The sequence below is a fragment of the Folsomia candida genome, unplaced genomic scaffold (assembly GCF_002217175.1).
Source record: "Folsomia candida strain VU population unplaced genomic scaffold, ASM221717v1 Fcan01_Sc001, whole genome shotgun sequence".
Lineage (NCBI taxonomy): Eukaryota > Metazoa > Arthropoda > Collembola > Entomobryomorpha > Isotomidae > Folsomia > Folsomia candida.
The window spans coordinates 6,087,761-6,102,405 of NW_019091193.1; the positions used below are offsets into that span (position 1 = coordinate 6,087,761).

The 14,645-nt window shown below is 36.0% G+C and overlaps 2 protein-coding genes across 2 annotated transcripts; both read right to left on the bottom strand.

Moving 5' to 3' along the window:
* Nucleotides 1-3,251: 3,251 nt before the first annotated feature.
* Nucleotides 3,252-5,813, bottom strand: LOC110859332 (protein LURP-one-related 15). Its single transcript, XM_022108269.2, has 2 exons — nt 4,275-5,813; nt 3,252-4,174 (listed from the first exon to the last, which is right to left on the bottom strand). Exon 2 carries the CDS (start codon nt 4,150-4,152, stop codon nt 3,514-3,516), a length of 639 nt encoding a protein of 212 aa, XP_021963961.1. The 5' UTR covers nt 4,153-4,174; nt 4,275-5,813; the 3' UTR covers nt 3,252-3,513.
* Nucleotides 5,814-6,068: 255 nt separating this feature from the next.
* Nucleotides 6,069-8,338, bottom strand: LOC110854726 (prostaglandin reductase 1). The gene is made up of 9 exons (XM_022103187.2): nt 8,026-8,338; nt 7,844-7,943; nt 7,713-7,780; nt 7,519-7,636; nt 7,320-7,438; nt 7,098-7,249; nt 6,541-6,652; nt 6,349-6,467; nt 6,069-6,263 (listed from the first exon to the last, which is right to left on the bottom strand). Exons 1-9 carry the CDS (start codon nt 8,126-8,128, stop codon nt 6,153-6,155), a joined length of 1,002 nt encoding a protein of 333 aa, XP_021958879.1. The 5' UTR covers nt 8,129-8,338; the 3' UTR covers nt 6,069-6,152.
* Nucleotides 8,339-14,645: the final 6,307 nt, after the last annotated feature.

Sequence of the window (14,645 nt, forward strand, 5' to 3'; positions counted from 1 at the left end):
ATTTTTACTGATTTTTTGACATGTACTCCAGTTTTGTATACCACCTTTTGCACATAATTTCAATAACAACCACAAAAGTTGGAGCATTTAGTGCTCATTTTAATATAAAAACGAGAAGGTTTTATTCAACTGTGAAATCGAAGAGAGATTTCAAAATTTTGATTTTCATTATGACTTGTCGTTTAACATTTCTTCTCGTCAAAACGTTGAAATTGTGGAAGAGTCATGGAACCAAGTGCACAGTGTTCAAAGAGGCCAATTTATTGGAAGTAATTCCCCGAGCACTTTTCTCTTAATATTTTTGCATTTTCCGAGCTCTGGGGGGTCAAAGACGTGCCCATAAAAAATTTAACGAGCCACACCCACTTTGGGTGTGGTTTTTTCCTAGTGGGTTTAGGGTCAATCGCCCAGTCCAAACTTGTGTGCTAAGCGATTCTACACCTTCTAAAAAAATTTCATCAAAATCGGTCCATAAACAAAAAAGTTATTGCAGGTCAAAGTTTGGCGAAAGGCAAAACACCCCTACTTTAGGGGCGTGGTTCTCCGAAGAGTGCAAACTTCAAACTCTGAAAATGGTTGTAAATGATGGCCCCCCTTGGTGTGTACATATTCTGAAAAAATGGAGTTCTGAAATTTGCACATTTCCATGATACATGGCCGGGAACATTGAAAAAATTCATGTCGAAATTGTCCAAAACAGGCGAAACTCAACATGACGTAGAGTAGTAAAAATCGATATCTAGCTTCAGCTAGGGCTAAAAAGTGCGTCGCAAGTGAAATTGACCCATGTCGTAAGGGAATGACGTCGACTTGTCGAAATTTCGACATGATCCTATAAAGCTCAAATTTAAAACTAATATTCCCCCAGCATTCAAAATAAATATTCTAGCACTTTTGGCAATGTCGACAGTCAATTTCGCCGATTTTGAAATTTAGACATTTTAAAGGTCAATATTCGGCGAAATGGGCTGTCGACATTGCCAAAAGTGCTAGAATAATTATTTTGAATGGTGGAGGAGTATTGGTTTTAAATTTGAGCTTTATAGGATCATGTCGAAATTTCGACAAGTCGACGCCATTCCCTTACGACATGGGTCAATTTCACTTGCGACGCACTTTTTAGCCCTAGCTGAAGCTAGATATCGATTTTTACTACTCTACGTCATGTTGAGTTTCGCCTGTTTTGGACAATTTCGACATGAATTTTTTCAATGTTCCCGGCCATGTATCATGGAAATGTGCAAATTTCAGAACTCCATTTTTTCAGAATATGTACACACCAAGGGGGGCCATCATTTACAACCATTTTCAGAGTTTGAAGTTTGCACTCTTCGGAGAACCACGCCCCTAAAGTAGGGGTGTTTTGCCTTTCGCCAAACTTTGACCTGCAATAACTTTTTTGTTTATGGACCGATTTTGATGAAATTTTTTTAGAAGGTGTAGAATCGCTTAGCACACAAGTTTGGACTGGGCGATTGACCCTAAACCCACTAGGAAAAAACCACACCCAAAGTGGGTGTGGCTCGTTAAATTTTTTATGGGCACGTCTTTGACCCCCCAGAGCTCGGAAAATGCAAAAATATTAAGAGAAAAGTGCTCGGGGAATTACTTCCAATAAATTGGCCTCTTTGAACACTGTGAAGTGGAACCCAGAATTTCTCTCAGCATATGGCTTCACTTGTGGGATGTTCTTCATTTATGGGTTACTGATCAATCTGTATGGCTTCCATGACCAATTTATCCTCGTGATGAATCGGACCATACATTATCTTCCAATTTTCCAAAGTTAGTGTAATATTTGACTATATAAATACTTAGATATATGGATTTTTAATTTCACGAAGCTATGTGTGTATCCTTCCTGTTGTCCGTGGTTTCGCAAATTTCGCCATGATATGCAATTTACCATTCAAAAGCCAAAGCGACTTCATTCAAAGAAACCATAGACAACAAGAATTGCACATAATTCTCATTTATTATTTTAGAAAAATGGATGCCGGTCGCACATTCTCGATACATATGGAAATACTCAGCACTTCTGGATTTCTTCATTTTCATTCAAGTCGTGCTCATGCTTATCCTCCCATTTTCGACGACACTATTCTTCATCTTTTCTCCAAATAGTAGCGCCCACCCGAGGCACATAATTCCAGATGGCTATGCGTTCAAAGATAGCTTTATATTTGGTTTGATGTCCGTGCTATTTGCAACGTGGTCAGCGTGTGCTTGCTGGTATGCAATCATGGTGTATGTCGTGCTGGGAACAATCTATATCGGTAATATGCTATATATTTTGGTAATTAAACTAATGGTAAAAAACATATAGATTAAAATACATATTTTCCATCTAATCCTCAGTATCAATGACGCTAATTATGCGGGAATTAAAAATAAATGCGGAAGTTCACCTTGCAATTCCAGCACTGCGAAATCCGTCGAATCTTAGCATGGAATTTGTAACACTGCAGCTCTTTCATAATGAGATGATGCAAAATACGGGATTGTTGTTAGTTTTCATGCATGGCGTGCTATCCCACTTTTGTTTGTTTTGCAATTTCACTGTTTTACGACACTGGGAATGGATTCAGAAGTCAACGAAGGTATGATGATGAGTAATGTAATGAAACTTGACAAATTTCCGGTTTTTAAGTTCACATTTTATTTTTAGCTGCTGCTAACCGTTTGGTCTGTATGCACACAATTCGGGTGGGTACTGGTTCTCGAACTGTCAGGAAGGTATCATTCCTATTCGATCAAGACGGTGAAGTCGTGGAAGGAAATTTACTTTAAGGACAAGAAAGAAGCGAAATGGTTCTCCAAGTTCAGAAAGGCGAGAAAAGAGTTGGAATTGGGAAAGAAAGGTGTGCTAACGTTTAAACGGTTGACTGTGTTAAAGTTTCTGAGAGGAATTATTAAAGGCACGTTCAGAGCTTTGTTGACTTGGGGAAACGAAGGTTATGATGTGCAAGATAAAATATACAGGATGTCATGGATACGAAATTATTATAATGATTTGCAAATATTTATTTTCAATTTTTCGTAAATTTTTCGTTTCTTAGATTAAGGTTACGAGTTTTTTTAAGACAAGTTTCTTGTAATTGATGATCATGCAAACCGTGTGGTATATAAACACATATGTATGTATGTACCTACTTACGAACTATGTGATATGCATACGTATACATAAGTGAATAATGCATTTAATTACTTGACACTATAGTCTCAAGAACCTGTAATACTGTACAAACAAATTTGGCATGATATTTTCAAAGTTTATTATAAATATAAATACCATTATTAGTGTAACATATGTAAGTACAGTGGAACATGATAATAATACTTAAAATAAATTTAGTGCATTCGAGTATTCTATTGTTTGTCATGTTAAGTTCATAAGTAATAAATATTTGTTCATTTTTACATATTACGATAAGAGTAATGCTGGTCAGTTTTAATAAATAGTGGTACGAGTATATTTGAGATTCGAAAAGGTGGTAAAAAAATTGACACAATTTAATTACTGTCTCTGCTGTGCTCATCTAAGGCGATGCACATTATCACGGCTAGTGCGATATCAACCCCACCAGCAATTTCGATTATGTAGTCGTCAACTCCAAACAACAAGGATCGTCCAGTTAAAGGTCTGAATATTCTGGCAATGGGGATGCCTCCCTGTTTCGGTTCCCCCAAATAAATTACGCAACGTTTTTCCCTCCAGTCTCCCTTCAAGGTAATCAAACGAGGACGCCCGCTGATAACGTCGATGAACTGTGATGACAGCTTAGCTTTGAAAAAGGTCAGTTTGCTGTTAAACTTACAAATTTCTCGATCCGAATGTTCTCCTGCATATACTTTGAACTTGTCTGTGAACGAGAAGAGCTGTTCTTTCATGTTCAGAACGGGGACACCCATGTTGTCCCGTAACACCTTCTTCTCCCGCAGACTGAACACTCGTCCTTGACACTGGAAGTAGACAAATTCCCTGTTGGAAGCGTCCGTAATCTTAAAATCGTCCCCCGAAAAGGACCAGAGTTTCTCCCGAAGGCGGAGCTGGACGGTCTGCGGGAGGCAAAATCGTGGCTCAGTGGCGCAAATGGGATCCTTCGACTGGGGATATAAAGGTTGTTCAAATGCTGATTGATCTGCCCCCATTTTTTTATGTTATGGATCAATTCTGTAAATAATGGTAAAATATTATTATTGCATTCGTGATTGTCCGGTTAGTAATAGTAATCAAGCAAATTAATAAGAAATCATAAATCTATTTAACTTACCAGCAACAATGTACAAACAGGAACAAATCACAAATTCTATACAGAGTTTAAAATATAAATAAGAATTTTTCTTAAATGTAAGCCACGGAAACCTCGGTTTAGAAGGGTGGTTTTGACAGGATACAAGATACGGGGTGACAAATAGATATGAAAATCTGTATATTTCTTGGCTACTCAATATATACGTACTCCTTAGCCAAGTGTAACACGTGTGTCTCCACAAGTGGTTTGTCTTTATACATAAGGGTATATCGCATGGAAGGATGTATTTGTGTATAACCAATAAGTAACCAGCATCACAGGTTAACCTTGATTGCGTATAGAATAATATGTACATAGGTTCGGCAGACTTTTCTTCTAATTGAATCTATGAAATGATTATGACGCGTATTTACGCCATGAACATTATTACTGATTAATAGTGACGTATTAAGTAATACACGTATTAATGAATGATTCATTATGAATCACATTTCTAGCATCTTTAGTACTTGTTAAAGGGACTTTGAAAACATAACTGATCGTGTAGTGACGTACATAAGCATATACGCGTGCATAATCCAATATTGACACATACAATTTTCAAGAGTTATACATATTTCGTTGGATATAATTAGAGATCCAAGTCTTTATTTTAGTGCATTCATTGAGTTAAGGGTCGCACTGTTATGCCTAAAGGGCGGTTTACATCACATGTTTTTCACGTGAAATCGCCTTTGCGTGAAAATTTCACGCAAATTTCACAAAATGGTTCGAACGTCAACGGTGAAAACAACGCGTAATTTTTACTCAAACTCGATGAAATTTCCGTGAAATGCTTGGACATTATTTCACGTGAAAATTCTGGTTATTGGTCATATTGTATATTGTTTTCATAAGAACAAGTATGGCAACGTTCAGAAAAAGTTATATAAATTTTCAAATTCGAATAAATGACGTTTAAAATGGTCATGGTTACTTCAACAAGTAACCAATAATGTAGGAAGTAGGATTTAAAGTAAATGACCTGTAAACTGAGTTTTAGAATTTGCGTGAAATTAACTCATTTCTCGCAAATTTCATTCAAATTTTATTTTGTTGTTGCGGTGAAATTTTCACTGCAATTTCATTCCGCGCAAAGTTAGTGACCTGTAAACCTTACTTAAAGTATTAAAATCTCGTCGATCATATAAAGAAATTCATATGCATTCAGTTCAGTGCTTGATCATAGAAGTGAGACATCGATCACAAATTTAAAACGCACCCCAAACTGGACAAATTTTACACTTTCCAAATTTACTGCGCTTTTTTTCGCTTCAGATGCAAATATCTCTACGAGGAGGAGGATGGGCAGCGTCGGCTTAACACATACGGTCTTTGTCAGACCAAAACTGTCTCAGAAATTCTGAGTCAGGATGTAATGAATGGATAAATCGCATCTCTTTATACGAGAGGATGGTTATTGGAAAGGGCACAAGAGTTGAAAGTCTCGACAAGTAAATTGATAAATTGAAATTGTTCATACATATCGTCGTTGAAGCTGCCAATGGAGCTAAATCCATTTTGTGTTAAATGCCAAAGGAGCTTTCTCAATGTTAACTTAGGTAGAGAAGGCTCTTTTGGCATTTAACACAAAATGGATTTAGCTCCATTGGCAGCTTCAACGACGATATTGTATCCTGGCCATTTTTCTATCATACCAGAAATTTCTATGAAGATGTGCATGATTTTTTTTCATCTTGATTTCTATGCACGTTAAGGCTTAATGTGAGGTTTATGTAAAAAGTTGCTTATGAATGAAGTATGTACTCACTTTCTGGATCAGCACTTTTGGCTAGATTTTAGTTTAATTTAAGAATATTATTTACACATAGAAATGAATAACCCAAAGTCAACAAATCACGCTTTTACAATCATTTTCCCAGTGTTTTTACCCTGAAGGAGATTAATAAATGCAAGTGGCATTTGATCGAATCCTTCCACTCTGGTTTCTTGAACCTTGATCTTTCCCTGCGTACATATTTTCAAAAATTAACGGATTTATGAATAGATATGCAGGTATCCTTGATTTACACACAATATTAATTTTATGTACCTCAATAATCCAATCACGCAACTGACTCACACCTTGAAACCATTCCTGCCACCATCGAACGACCATAAACCCTTCCATTTTTATTTGCTTGTAGATCATGGTTCCATAATCGAATGGGACTAAAAATGAATACCAAAATAAGGGATCACGGGGCTACAGATTTTTAAAAGTATGCAATAAATGTGTACATACCCATTGGAAGCTGGCTGGAATCTCGGTTGTAAGTCTCAATTGCACCGCACAAGGCAATTCGGCCGTTTGAGTTCATATTTTTCACGACATTGTAGGCAAACTCCCCACCGACCTGGTCATGATATGAAGTTATAACTTTATTAAGTTTTTAAGTAAAACTTAAGAAGATTGAAATTATTAGTGGCGTCAGTCGCTTATTGTGATTGCTTTGTCCGTCCGTCGGTCTGTAAGGGGGATATTTCCAGAACGCCTCAATACAAATATAAGTAAATTAAACACCATTTCTGCCATTTTTCTTCAAAATTTTTTAAGTTCTCGGTCGAGTTCGATAAGGGGGACGATTAGACCATTGGCGTCAGGGGATGTGGTCCAAAATTATATTACCCTAATTTTCATATGGCATGTCATTTTGAAGGAAATTTTACAGACGCCGTCAATATTTTTGACTTTCCACAACCGTAAAAACGAGGTCAAGGGTCATAAATTACGTAATTTTCATGTCATTTTATACTTTACTGTATGACGCCACTTTTTCAAGTTTATTATAAAGTTCTTACATTGTCAAAATAGCAGTCGACCCCTTTTGGAGCGTATTTTTTCAAGGTTTCATCCACTCCTTCTTTCTTATAGTTGAATGCATGGTCAAATCCGAGTTCTTTCAGCCATTCGACTTTATCGTCACTGCCCGCATAACCGATAACGGTACAACCTGCAGAAAATTTGATATTTATGTTTTATATCACGCATTTAGTTTCTACATACAGTCGTAAAACTTGTACCTTTGATTTTTGATATCTGCCCCACAACACTGCCAACTGCTCCAGCTGCCGCCGACACCACGACGGTTTCTCCTGGTTTTGGGTCGCAAAGTCTGGTTAGTCCGAAGTAGGCGGTATTTCTGAAAAAACAATTGTTAATGATAATGATCATCATAATTTTTTCGGTTTCCGGTTATAAAGAAATGTATACAATATTCACCCTGGCATTCCGCATGATCCCAAAGCATACGATACCGGGAGACTCTTCAAGTCAGGGACTTTATAAATTGATCCAAATCCTTGTTTCTCCTTTGGAGGCACTTTGTACACTGTCAAATCTGTGGACAATTTTCAGTTGTGCTTGTATTTAAGGCCGACATTCAATTGCATAAACATTTGTACAACGTTTAATACCTCTCCATCCAAAATACCCTAGAACAACGGTTCCTTCAGGGTAATCCGGGGATTTACTTTTGATAACTCTGTAATAATAATGAGCCAATAAAGATAATTGACGTTAAAATTATTATTTTTGTATTCCATACTTTGCAATCTGCTCCCCAACCATTGCAGCTCCAACTGAACTGTCCATTCTGTTTCGCATATAGGGATCCACCGTGAGCCATTCAGCTTTGCACAAGATTTCTGAAATAATTGATCACTTTGTTAATTAATACAAAAGGATACATAGTTTTGTAATGAAATTGTTATGAAAATTTGCAATCACCTCCATCCTGAAGTTCAGGAATGGGCTCTTCGACAATTTTAAAATCGCTGACTTTAGGAAGTCCTTGAGCTTTGGAAACGACTGTCCACTTTTTGGAATTCATGATGAATAATAAATTGTATATTTATAGATTATATCGGTATGTATTTGACCAAAGTTATTTATCCGACTGCCTCGTGAAGTTTACCCGTATCGCAATTATATACAAAACATTAGCGTCACATTAGCGCACACTCGAGCACCAGTTCCAATGTCCATATGTACATATAATTTAATTACGCTATGTTTTTGTTGGGCCAAGCATGACATGACAACTATTGTCATCACAAAACACATGAAGAAAAAAACACATGTATGTACCTGCTTTCATATTCTCTGATATCAACAAAAACTGCTCCGTCATAAGTTGCATCATATGAATGCATAAGCATAAACACGAGAGAACCTACGAGAATAAACGATGAAAAGTGTGTATACCGTCAAGGTCGTCACTTACTGGCCCCGTGAAAACTGGAAGTTATGTACACAAGTATGGATCATGATGTAATTAATATGCACATACTTACTTGCATCCACTTAAATTTTTAGGTAATTCTAAATTAAACTAAAATTAGCAAGTAAGTATTGAAATCAAGATAGAAAATATTGGTCAAGTAAAGTTAAAAATTTGGATTATGTTTTTCATAAATGGGAACGCGCATAGTAGAAATTCTGCATATGCATGTATGAGAAGAAATTGAAAGTTCATGGGTCAGAATTCTCATGGGAAGGCTTCTGCATTGTGAACACATCTCGTCAGAAATCTATTAGTGTCTGTAGATAGCGGGGAACTTTAGCAAATCCAACTTTTACAATTGATTAGATGACGGGGAACATTGGCATGAGAAAGCTCATTACTGGAGAAAGTTGCGCCGTTGACTCACACACTGGCGCACCTCTTGCAACATGAAATGACATCAAGTAGGTATATTCTGTGCATTTTAATCCAATGTAAAGCTGCTTACCCAAAATTTCTACAATGCAAACTTTATCCATGTTGCATAAGCAAATACATAATTTAAATTGGATACAAAGATACACTCCATATGTATCGAGAGTATCGACCCATTAATGAAATTGCCTAAATATTAGGTTACATAACATAATGTACATGAATCCGCATTCTGAATCATAGAATACATAAATTAAAGTTACAAGTTCCAGTTAGTGTAAAATTTCTAATGTGCATAAAAATTGTAGTAATTTGAGGGTAGTAGATAAATATATGTAGAACTGAATCTTACATTTCTTTTATAAACATTGCAGTTCATAGTAATAAAATTACAACTTTCTTTAAAAAAATGTTGCATCATGAAGCAATATTGTGGTCTGCTGTTGCTGATTCTTTGCGTAATTCCCAACCAGAATGGGCTTAACAATAGTATATTTTTAAGGTTTTTGGAAAATATTAACTTTACAGACTCCAATCCTGTAACAATTGTGCTCAACTCTGAATATAACAGTGCACAATTGCATCTTTCAGGTATGTATACTTTGGTCGAAGGATAAGGGCTGTACGGGTGGGGCCTAATAACGAGGAACAAGTACCTTAGCCCCAGCTTTAGTGGAAAAACTGAGGTCAAAGCTACTGCTTTTTCACTACTACGCTTCAGCCGCACATCACTATCCTTCTCAACCGAAGTATAGCAATAATGAACGCTTTAGTAAATCACATCTACATATCTATCATTAATTGTATCATTGTTACTAACATAGGCGCCCCATATTTTATAAGCATTTCCAACAATGTAACGGCATCATTCTGCGACAAAAGCTTACGTAACGGTTCTGGAATTTTACTACTAAATCCCCCAGATTTGATAACCACAGTCAAATTATTGAGTCAAGTATGTAATTCGTATTATTTCACATGCCGGAAAAATATATATTATAAAAACTTTTGTTCTTCATTCCTGGTGTGCCTTTAATAATTTTCGACACTATGTACGTAGCTGAACGAGTTGGAATCTCAGTGCTGCAATTATAGTGGGTACAACCCAAAAGTATTCCTAATACTGGATGAATCCGGCAAAATACATGATCAACAACATAATTTCTCACAAGAACTGGAGCAGAAATTAAAATCTCGTCAAGAAATGTGGAATTTTTCCGTGGACACCAACATCTTCGTTGTTCTCATGAATCTGCAAATGCCCAATTCTTTGATAATTATAGAATTATACTCGATCAAAAGCCGTTTCATTGTTCAAGAAGTTATGAACCAGGATGAAACGTTTGAAGGATTCACAATAGGAGGACTTAGCAATAGGAGGAGAAGGTTGAATTTTCAAGGGGAACTTATTCGATCAATTATTTACGTAAAGAAAAAGTTATAATCAAAATTGAATTTAAAATACTCATATAATTTTGCTTTGTATTCAATAGAAAGTCCCGACAAGAAGATTTGTTACCACAATTGCCTTATTAACTGAAGCTTTAAACGATTTGATTGTCATTTTGAACTTTACGTATGCTTAATCAGAGAAATTTACGAGGTTTTCATCCCGGGTCATACTATTTATAAATTAGGAAATCATTTCTCTATGGTGATTCATGGATAAAATTCGACGCATATGGAAAACCGTTAGGAATTGCCAAATTAATAGAAAATGATGAAGGAGATGTTCTCGCTCAAGGTCACGAATTATCCCTGGAACGACAGGCAAAGCTCGATTTCTTGTTTCCCAACTATAACTTCAGGTTTGCTAATTATTTGGAGTTATTAAATATTTTAATTAATGGTTTCAATTAAAAATAAATTATTTACAGAGAAATGGCTTTCTTCAAGCAGCCTGAGACATTTTATCCCAATCTTATTTTCCAACCGTATGCAGTAGACGCCTGGATTTCGTTTCTCATAAGTTTAGGATCCATTTCGATATGCATTTGCACCGTCGCCTATTTCTGTGGGGAAATTAATCGGATTTGCGAATGCATAATTTTGAAAGTTCTCGGGCTATTTGCACAACAAGGTGAAGGAATTTAGCATTTAAAAATTGATAGTGTCGATTTATGGTTTTTATGGTATCGTGTAATGGGACATAACAGGATGGTCGGACAAAATGGATTATTATCCTCACACATTTCCTCTTAAATTGACAATTCTGGCGGGACTTATCTTGTCCGGATTTTTCTATAATTTATATTCGGCGCGGATAGTTTCCATCATATCCCTGAGAGATCCTCCTATCAAAACTATGAGCCAGATAGTATCCAGCGGGGTTAAAATCTTCGTCGATTCTGAGGCTACGAATTCTCATCGGTTTATTGAAGTAACTAGATGATTCTCAAAAATTCATACAATTTGTTGAACAACTTTTGTTCATGCTCATGATTTATAGAAATTCACTCATCAGAGTAAAAATGAGTCAATCATTTCGACGGAAGATGGTATGCGGGCCGTTATTGATGACTTGCCCCTCGTATTCTTAACTTTTCGTCATTACGTTGTTCAAACCATGGCAGTTGGAAATCTAACATTTCAAACCTTTTGCGACACGATTTCTTCCATTGAGCTTGACGTGAAGGGTTTGCCCGTCTATAATGGAATGTATGTCAAAAAACATTCTCCCCTGAGAAAATTTTTCCTTTATGCGTAAGACATTAATTTATGTATGCTACATCATGATGGTTATGAATAATATTCGAATCGCTGTGCTCGAAAAATACCCATAATTTTTCAGACATATCAGACGTGCTGAAATAGGTGCGATACATCGACAAACGATAAAGTTTTATAAAATCGTGAACCCAGGATGTCTCAATGTCAAAGGGAATGTGGAGTCCTTGGACATTGGCGTCGTGTTACCCGTTTTCGTTGTATCCTTGTCGATTTCAGTTTTGGCTTTTGTCTCACTAGGTTATGAAATTGTACTGAATTATGTAACTAGAAGTGTGAAAAGTTTATTGATAAAGTGATTATAAGTCTAGCATGAAGTAATTAGATAGTATTAGTAATTTGTCTGATTATAGTTCGTATAATGTATGGATATATTTTGTGTTCATTTATATATTTTCCCCATGAAGTAGCCATTCTAATCCAAATCAACTTTGTTTACTTTGAATAAATGCATTTGTACCTCATATGAAATTAAAAGACACGCCCCTCCAATGTAGCGAGCTATTAGTCAAATTGTGTAAATATTTGGGTATATGACATAAATCTAAATTATTAAGGACTCAATAAATGCAAGTTATATTTGTTTAGGTTCCAGTTAGAGGAAAAAATTTAAATGTGCATACAAAGCAATAATAATTCCATATCAAGAACTGTATCTTTGTGTATATGGATATTACATATATACAGATGGGTCACGCAATTAAAATAAGTTTCTTAACAAATGTTGCATCATGAAGCAATACTATGGATTACTGCTGTTAATTCTTTGTGTAATTTCTAACCACAACGGGATGCAGAATAGTATATTTACACGATTTTTAGAAAATATTAACTTTGCAACAGACCCCCATCCCGTAACAATTGTGCTTAACTCTGACTATACCATGGTGCCATCAACCCTTTCAGGTAGCAATAATAAACGCTTTGGTAAATCACATTTACTTATCATTAAATGTACATATCATAATTGTTACTGACGTAGGTGTCCCATATTTTATAAGTGTTTCATACAATGTGACGGCATCATTCTGCGACAAAGGGTTGCGTAACGGTTCTGGGATTCTGCTATTAAATCCTCCAGATTTCACAGCCGCAGTCAAACTATTGAGCCAAGTAATTCACTTTCAATATTGTTTTCATTCATGTTGTACACTTATTTACTTATTTATACACTTATTTTCTACACTATGTAGCTGAACGAGTTGGAATCTCAGTACTGCGACTATGGTAGATACAACCCAAAAGTATTCTTAATACTGAATGAATCCGGCAACATTCATGATCAAAAACATAATTTCTCAGAAGAACTGGAGCAGAAATTAAAATCTCGTCAAGAAATGTGGAATTTTTCCGTGGACACGAACATCTTCGTTGTTCTCATTAATCTACAAATACCAAATTCTTTGAGTTGTAGAACTATACTCGATTAAAAGTCGTTTCATCGTTCAAGAAATTATGAAGCAGGATGAAACTTTTGAGGGATTCACAATAGAAGGACTTAACAATAGGAGAAAAAGGTTAAATTTTCAGGGGGAACTTATTCGAGCAATTGTTTACGTAGGAATCAGATATTTAAATAGTTATCAATAAGCATTTAATAATGTGCGACTGACTTACAAAGGTTTTTACACTGTATTCAATAGAAAGTCCCAACAGTGAGATATTTTCACAGTATTTCCTTGGTAACTGAATCTCTAGATGATCTAATTACTGTTTTAAACTTTACGTAAGAGGAATCAAAAAAGTTGATTAATCATTTTTAATCCTTTGTGAAGCTATTTATTAATTATATAGAACATCGTTTGTCTTTGGTGACTCATGGATACAGTTTGACGCATCTGGAAAACCATTAGGGATTGCCAAGGTGTTAGAAAATGACGAAGGAGACATTCTTGCTCAAGTTCACGAATTAACCTTAGCCCGACAGGCAAAGCTTGATTTCCTATTTCCCAACTATAATTACAGGTTTGTTAACTAGAAATTTGGGCGACCAGTTAAAATTTAACTGTTAAATAGTTTCACTTGATGAACAGAGAAATGATGTTCTTGAAACAGCCCGAGACATTTTATCCCAATCTCATTTTCCAACCGTATGGCGTAAACGCCTGGTTTGCTTTTCTTGTAAGTGTGGGATTCATTTCGATATGCGTTTATACCGTCGCCTATTTCTCCGGCGAAACTAGTCGAATTTGTGAATGCATAATTTTGAAAGTTTTCGGGCTATTTGCCCAACAAGGTGAGTGGATTAAACATTTATATATTTACAAAATTCGTAGTGTAGAAGTAGTGAGCCCATTTTTTCAGGTTGGACGGACAAAATGGATGCGTTTCCTCTTAAACTGACAATTCTGGCGGGGCTCATCTTGTCAACATTTTTCTACAATTTGTACTCGGCCAGGATTATTTCAATCATATCACTGAGAGAACCTCCTATCAAAACTATGAGCCAGATATTGTCCAGCGGGATTAAAATATTGGTAGATTCTGAGGCTGCGAATGCTCTGCAGTTTGTTGACGTACTCAAATTTAAAAAAACTCGAAATATGAAATCCTAAAGCATACATTTTTACATGCTCTAAATTTATAGAAGTTCACGGATCAAAATAAAAATGAATCAATCATTTCGACCGAAGGTGGTATGCGGGCCGTTATTGATAACTTGCCCATTTCGTTCTTAACCTTCCGGCACTATGTTACTCAAACCAAGGCAGTTGAAAATCTAACATTTCAAGCGTTTTGCGATACGATTTCCTCCATTGAGCTTGACGTGAAGGGTTTGCCCGTCTATAATGGAATGTATGTCAAAAAACATTCGCCCTTGAGAAAATTTTTCCTTTTTGCGTAAGCAACTCAAGTTACAACATATTCATGATTCTGCAATTTGAATTGCTGTTATAAAAACTTCCATAATTTTGCAGACATATCAGACGTGCCGAAATGGGGGCGATATATAGACAATCCA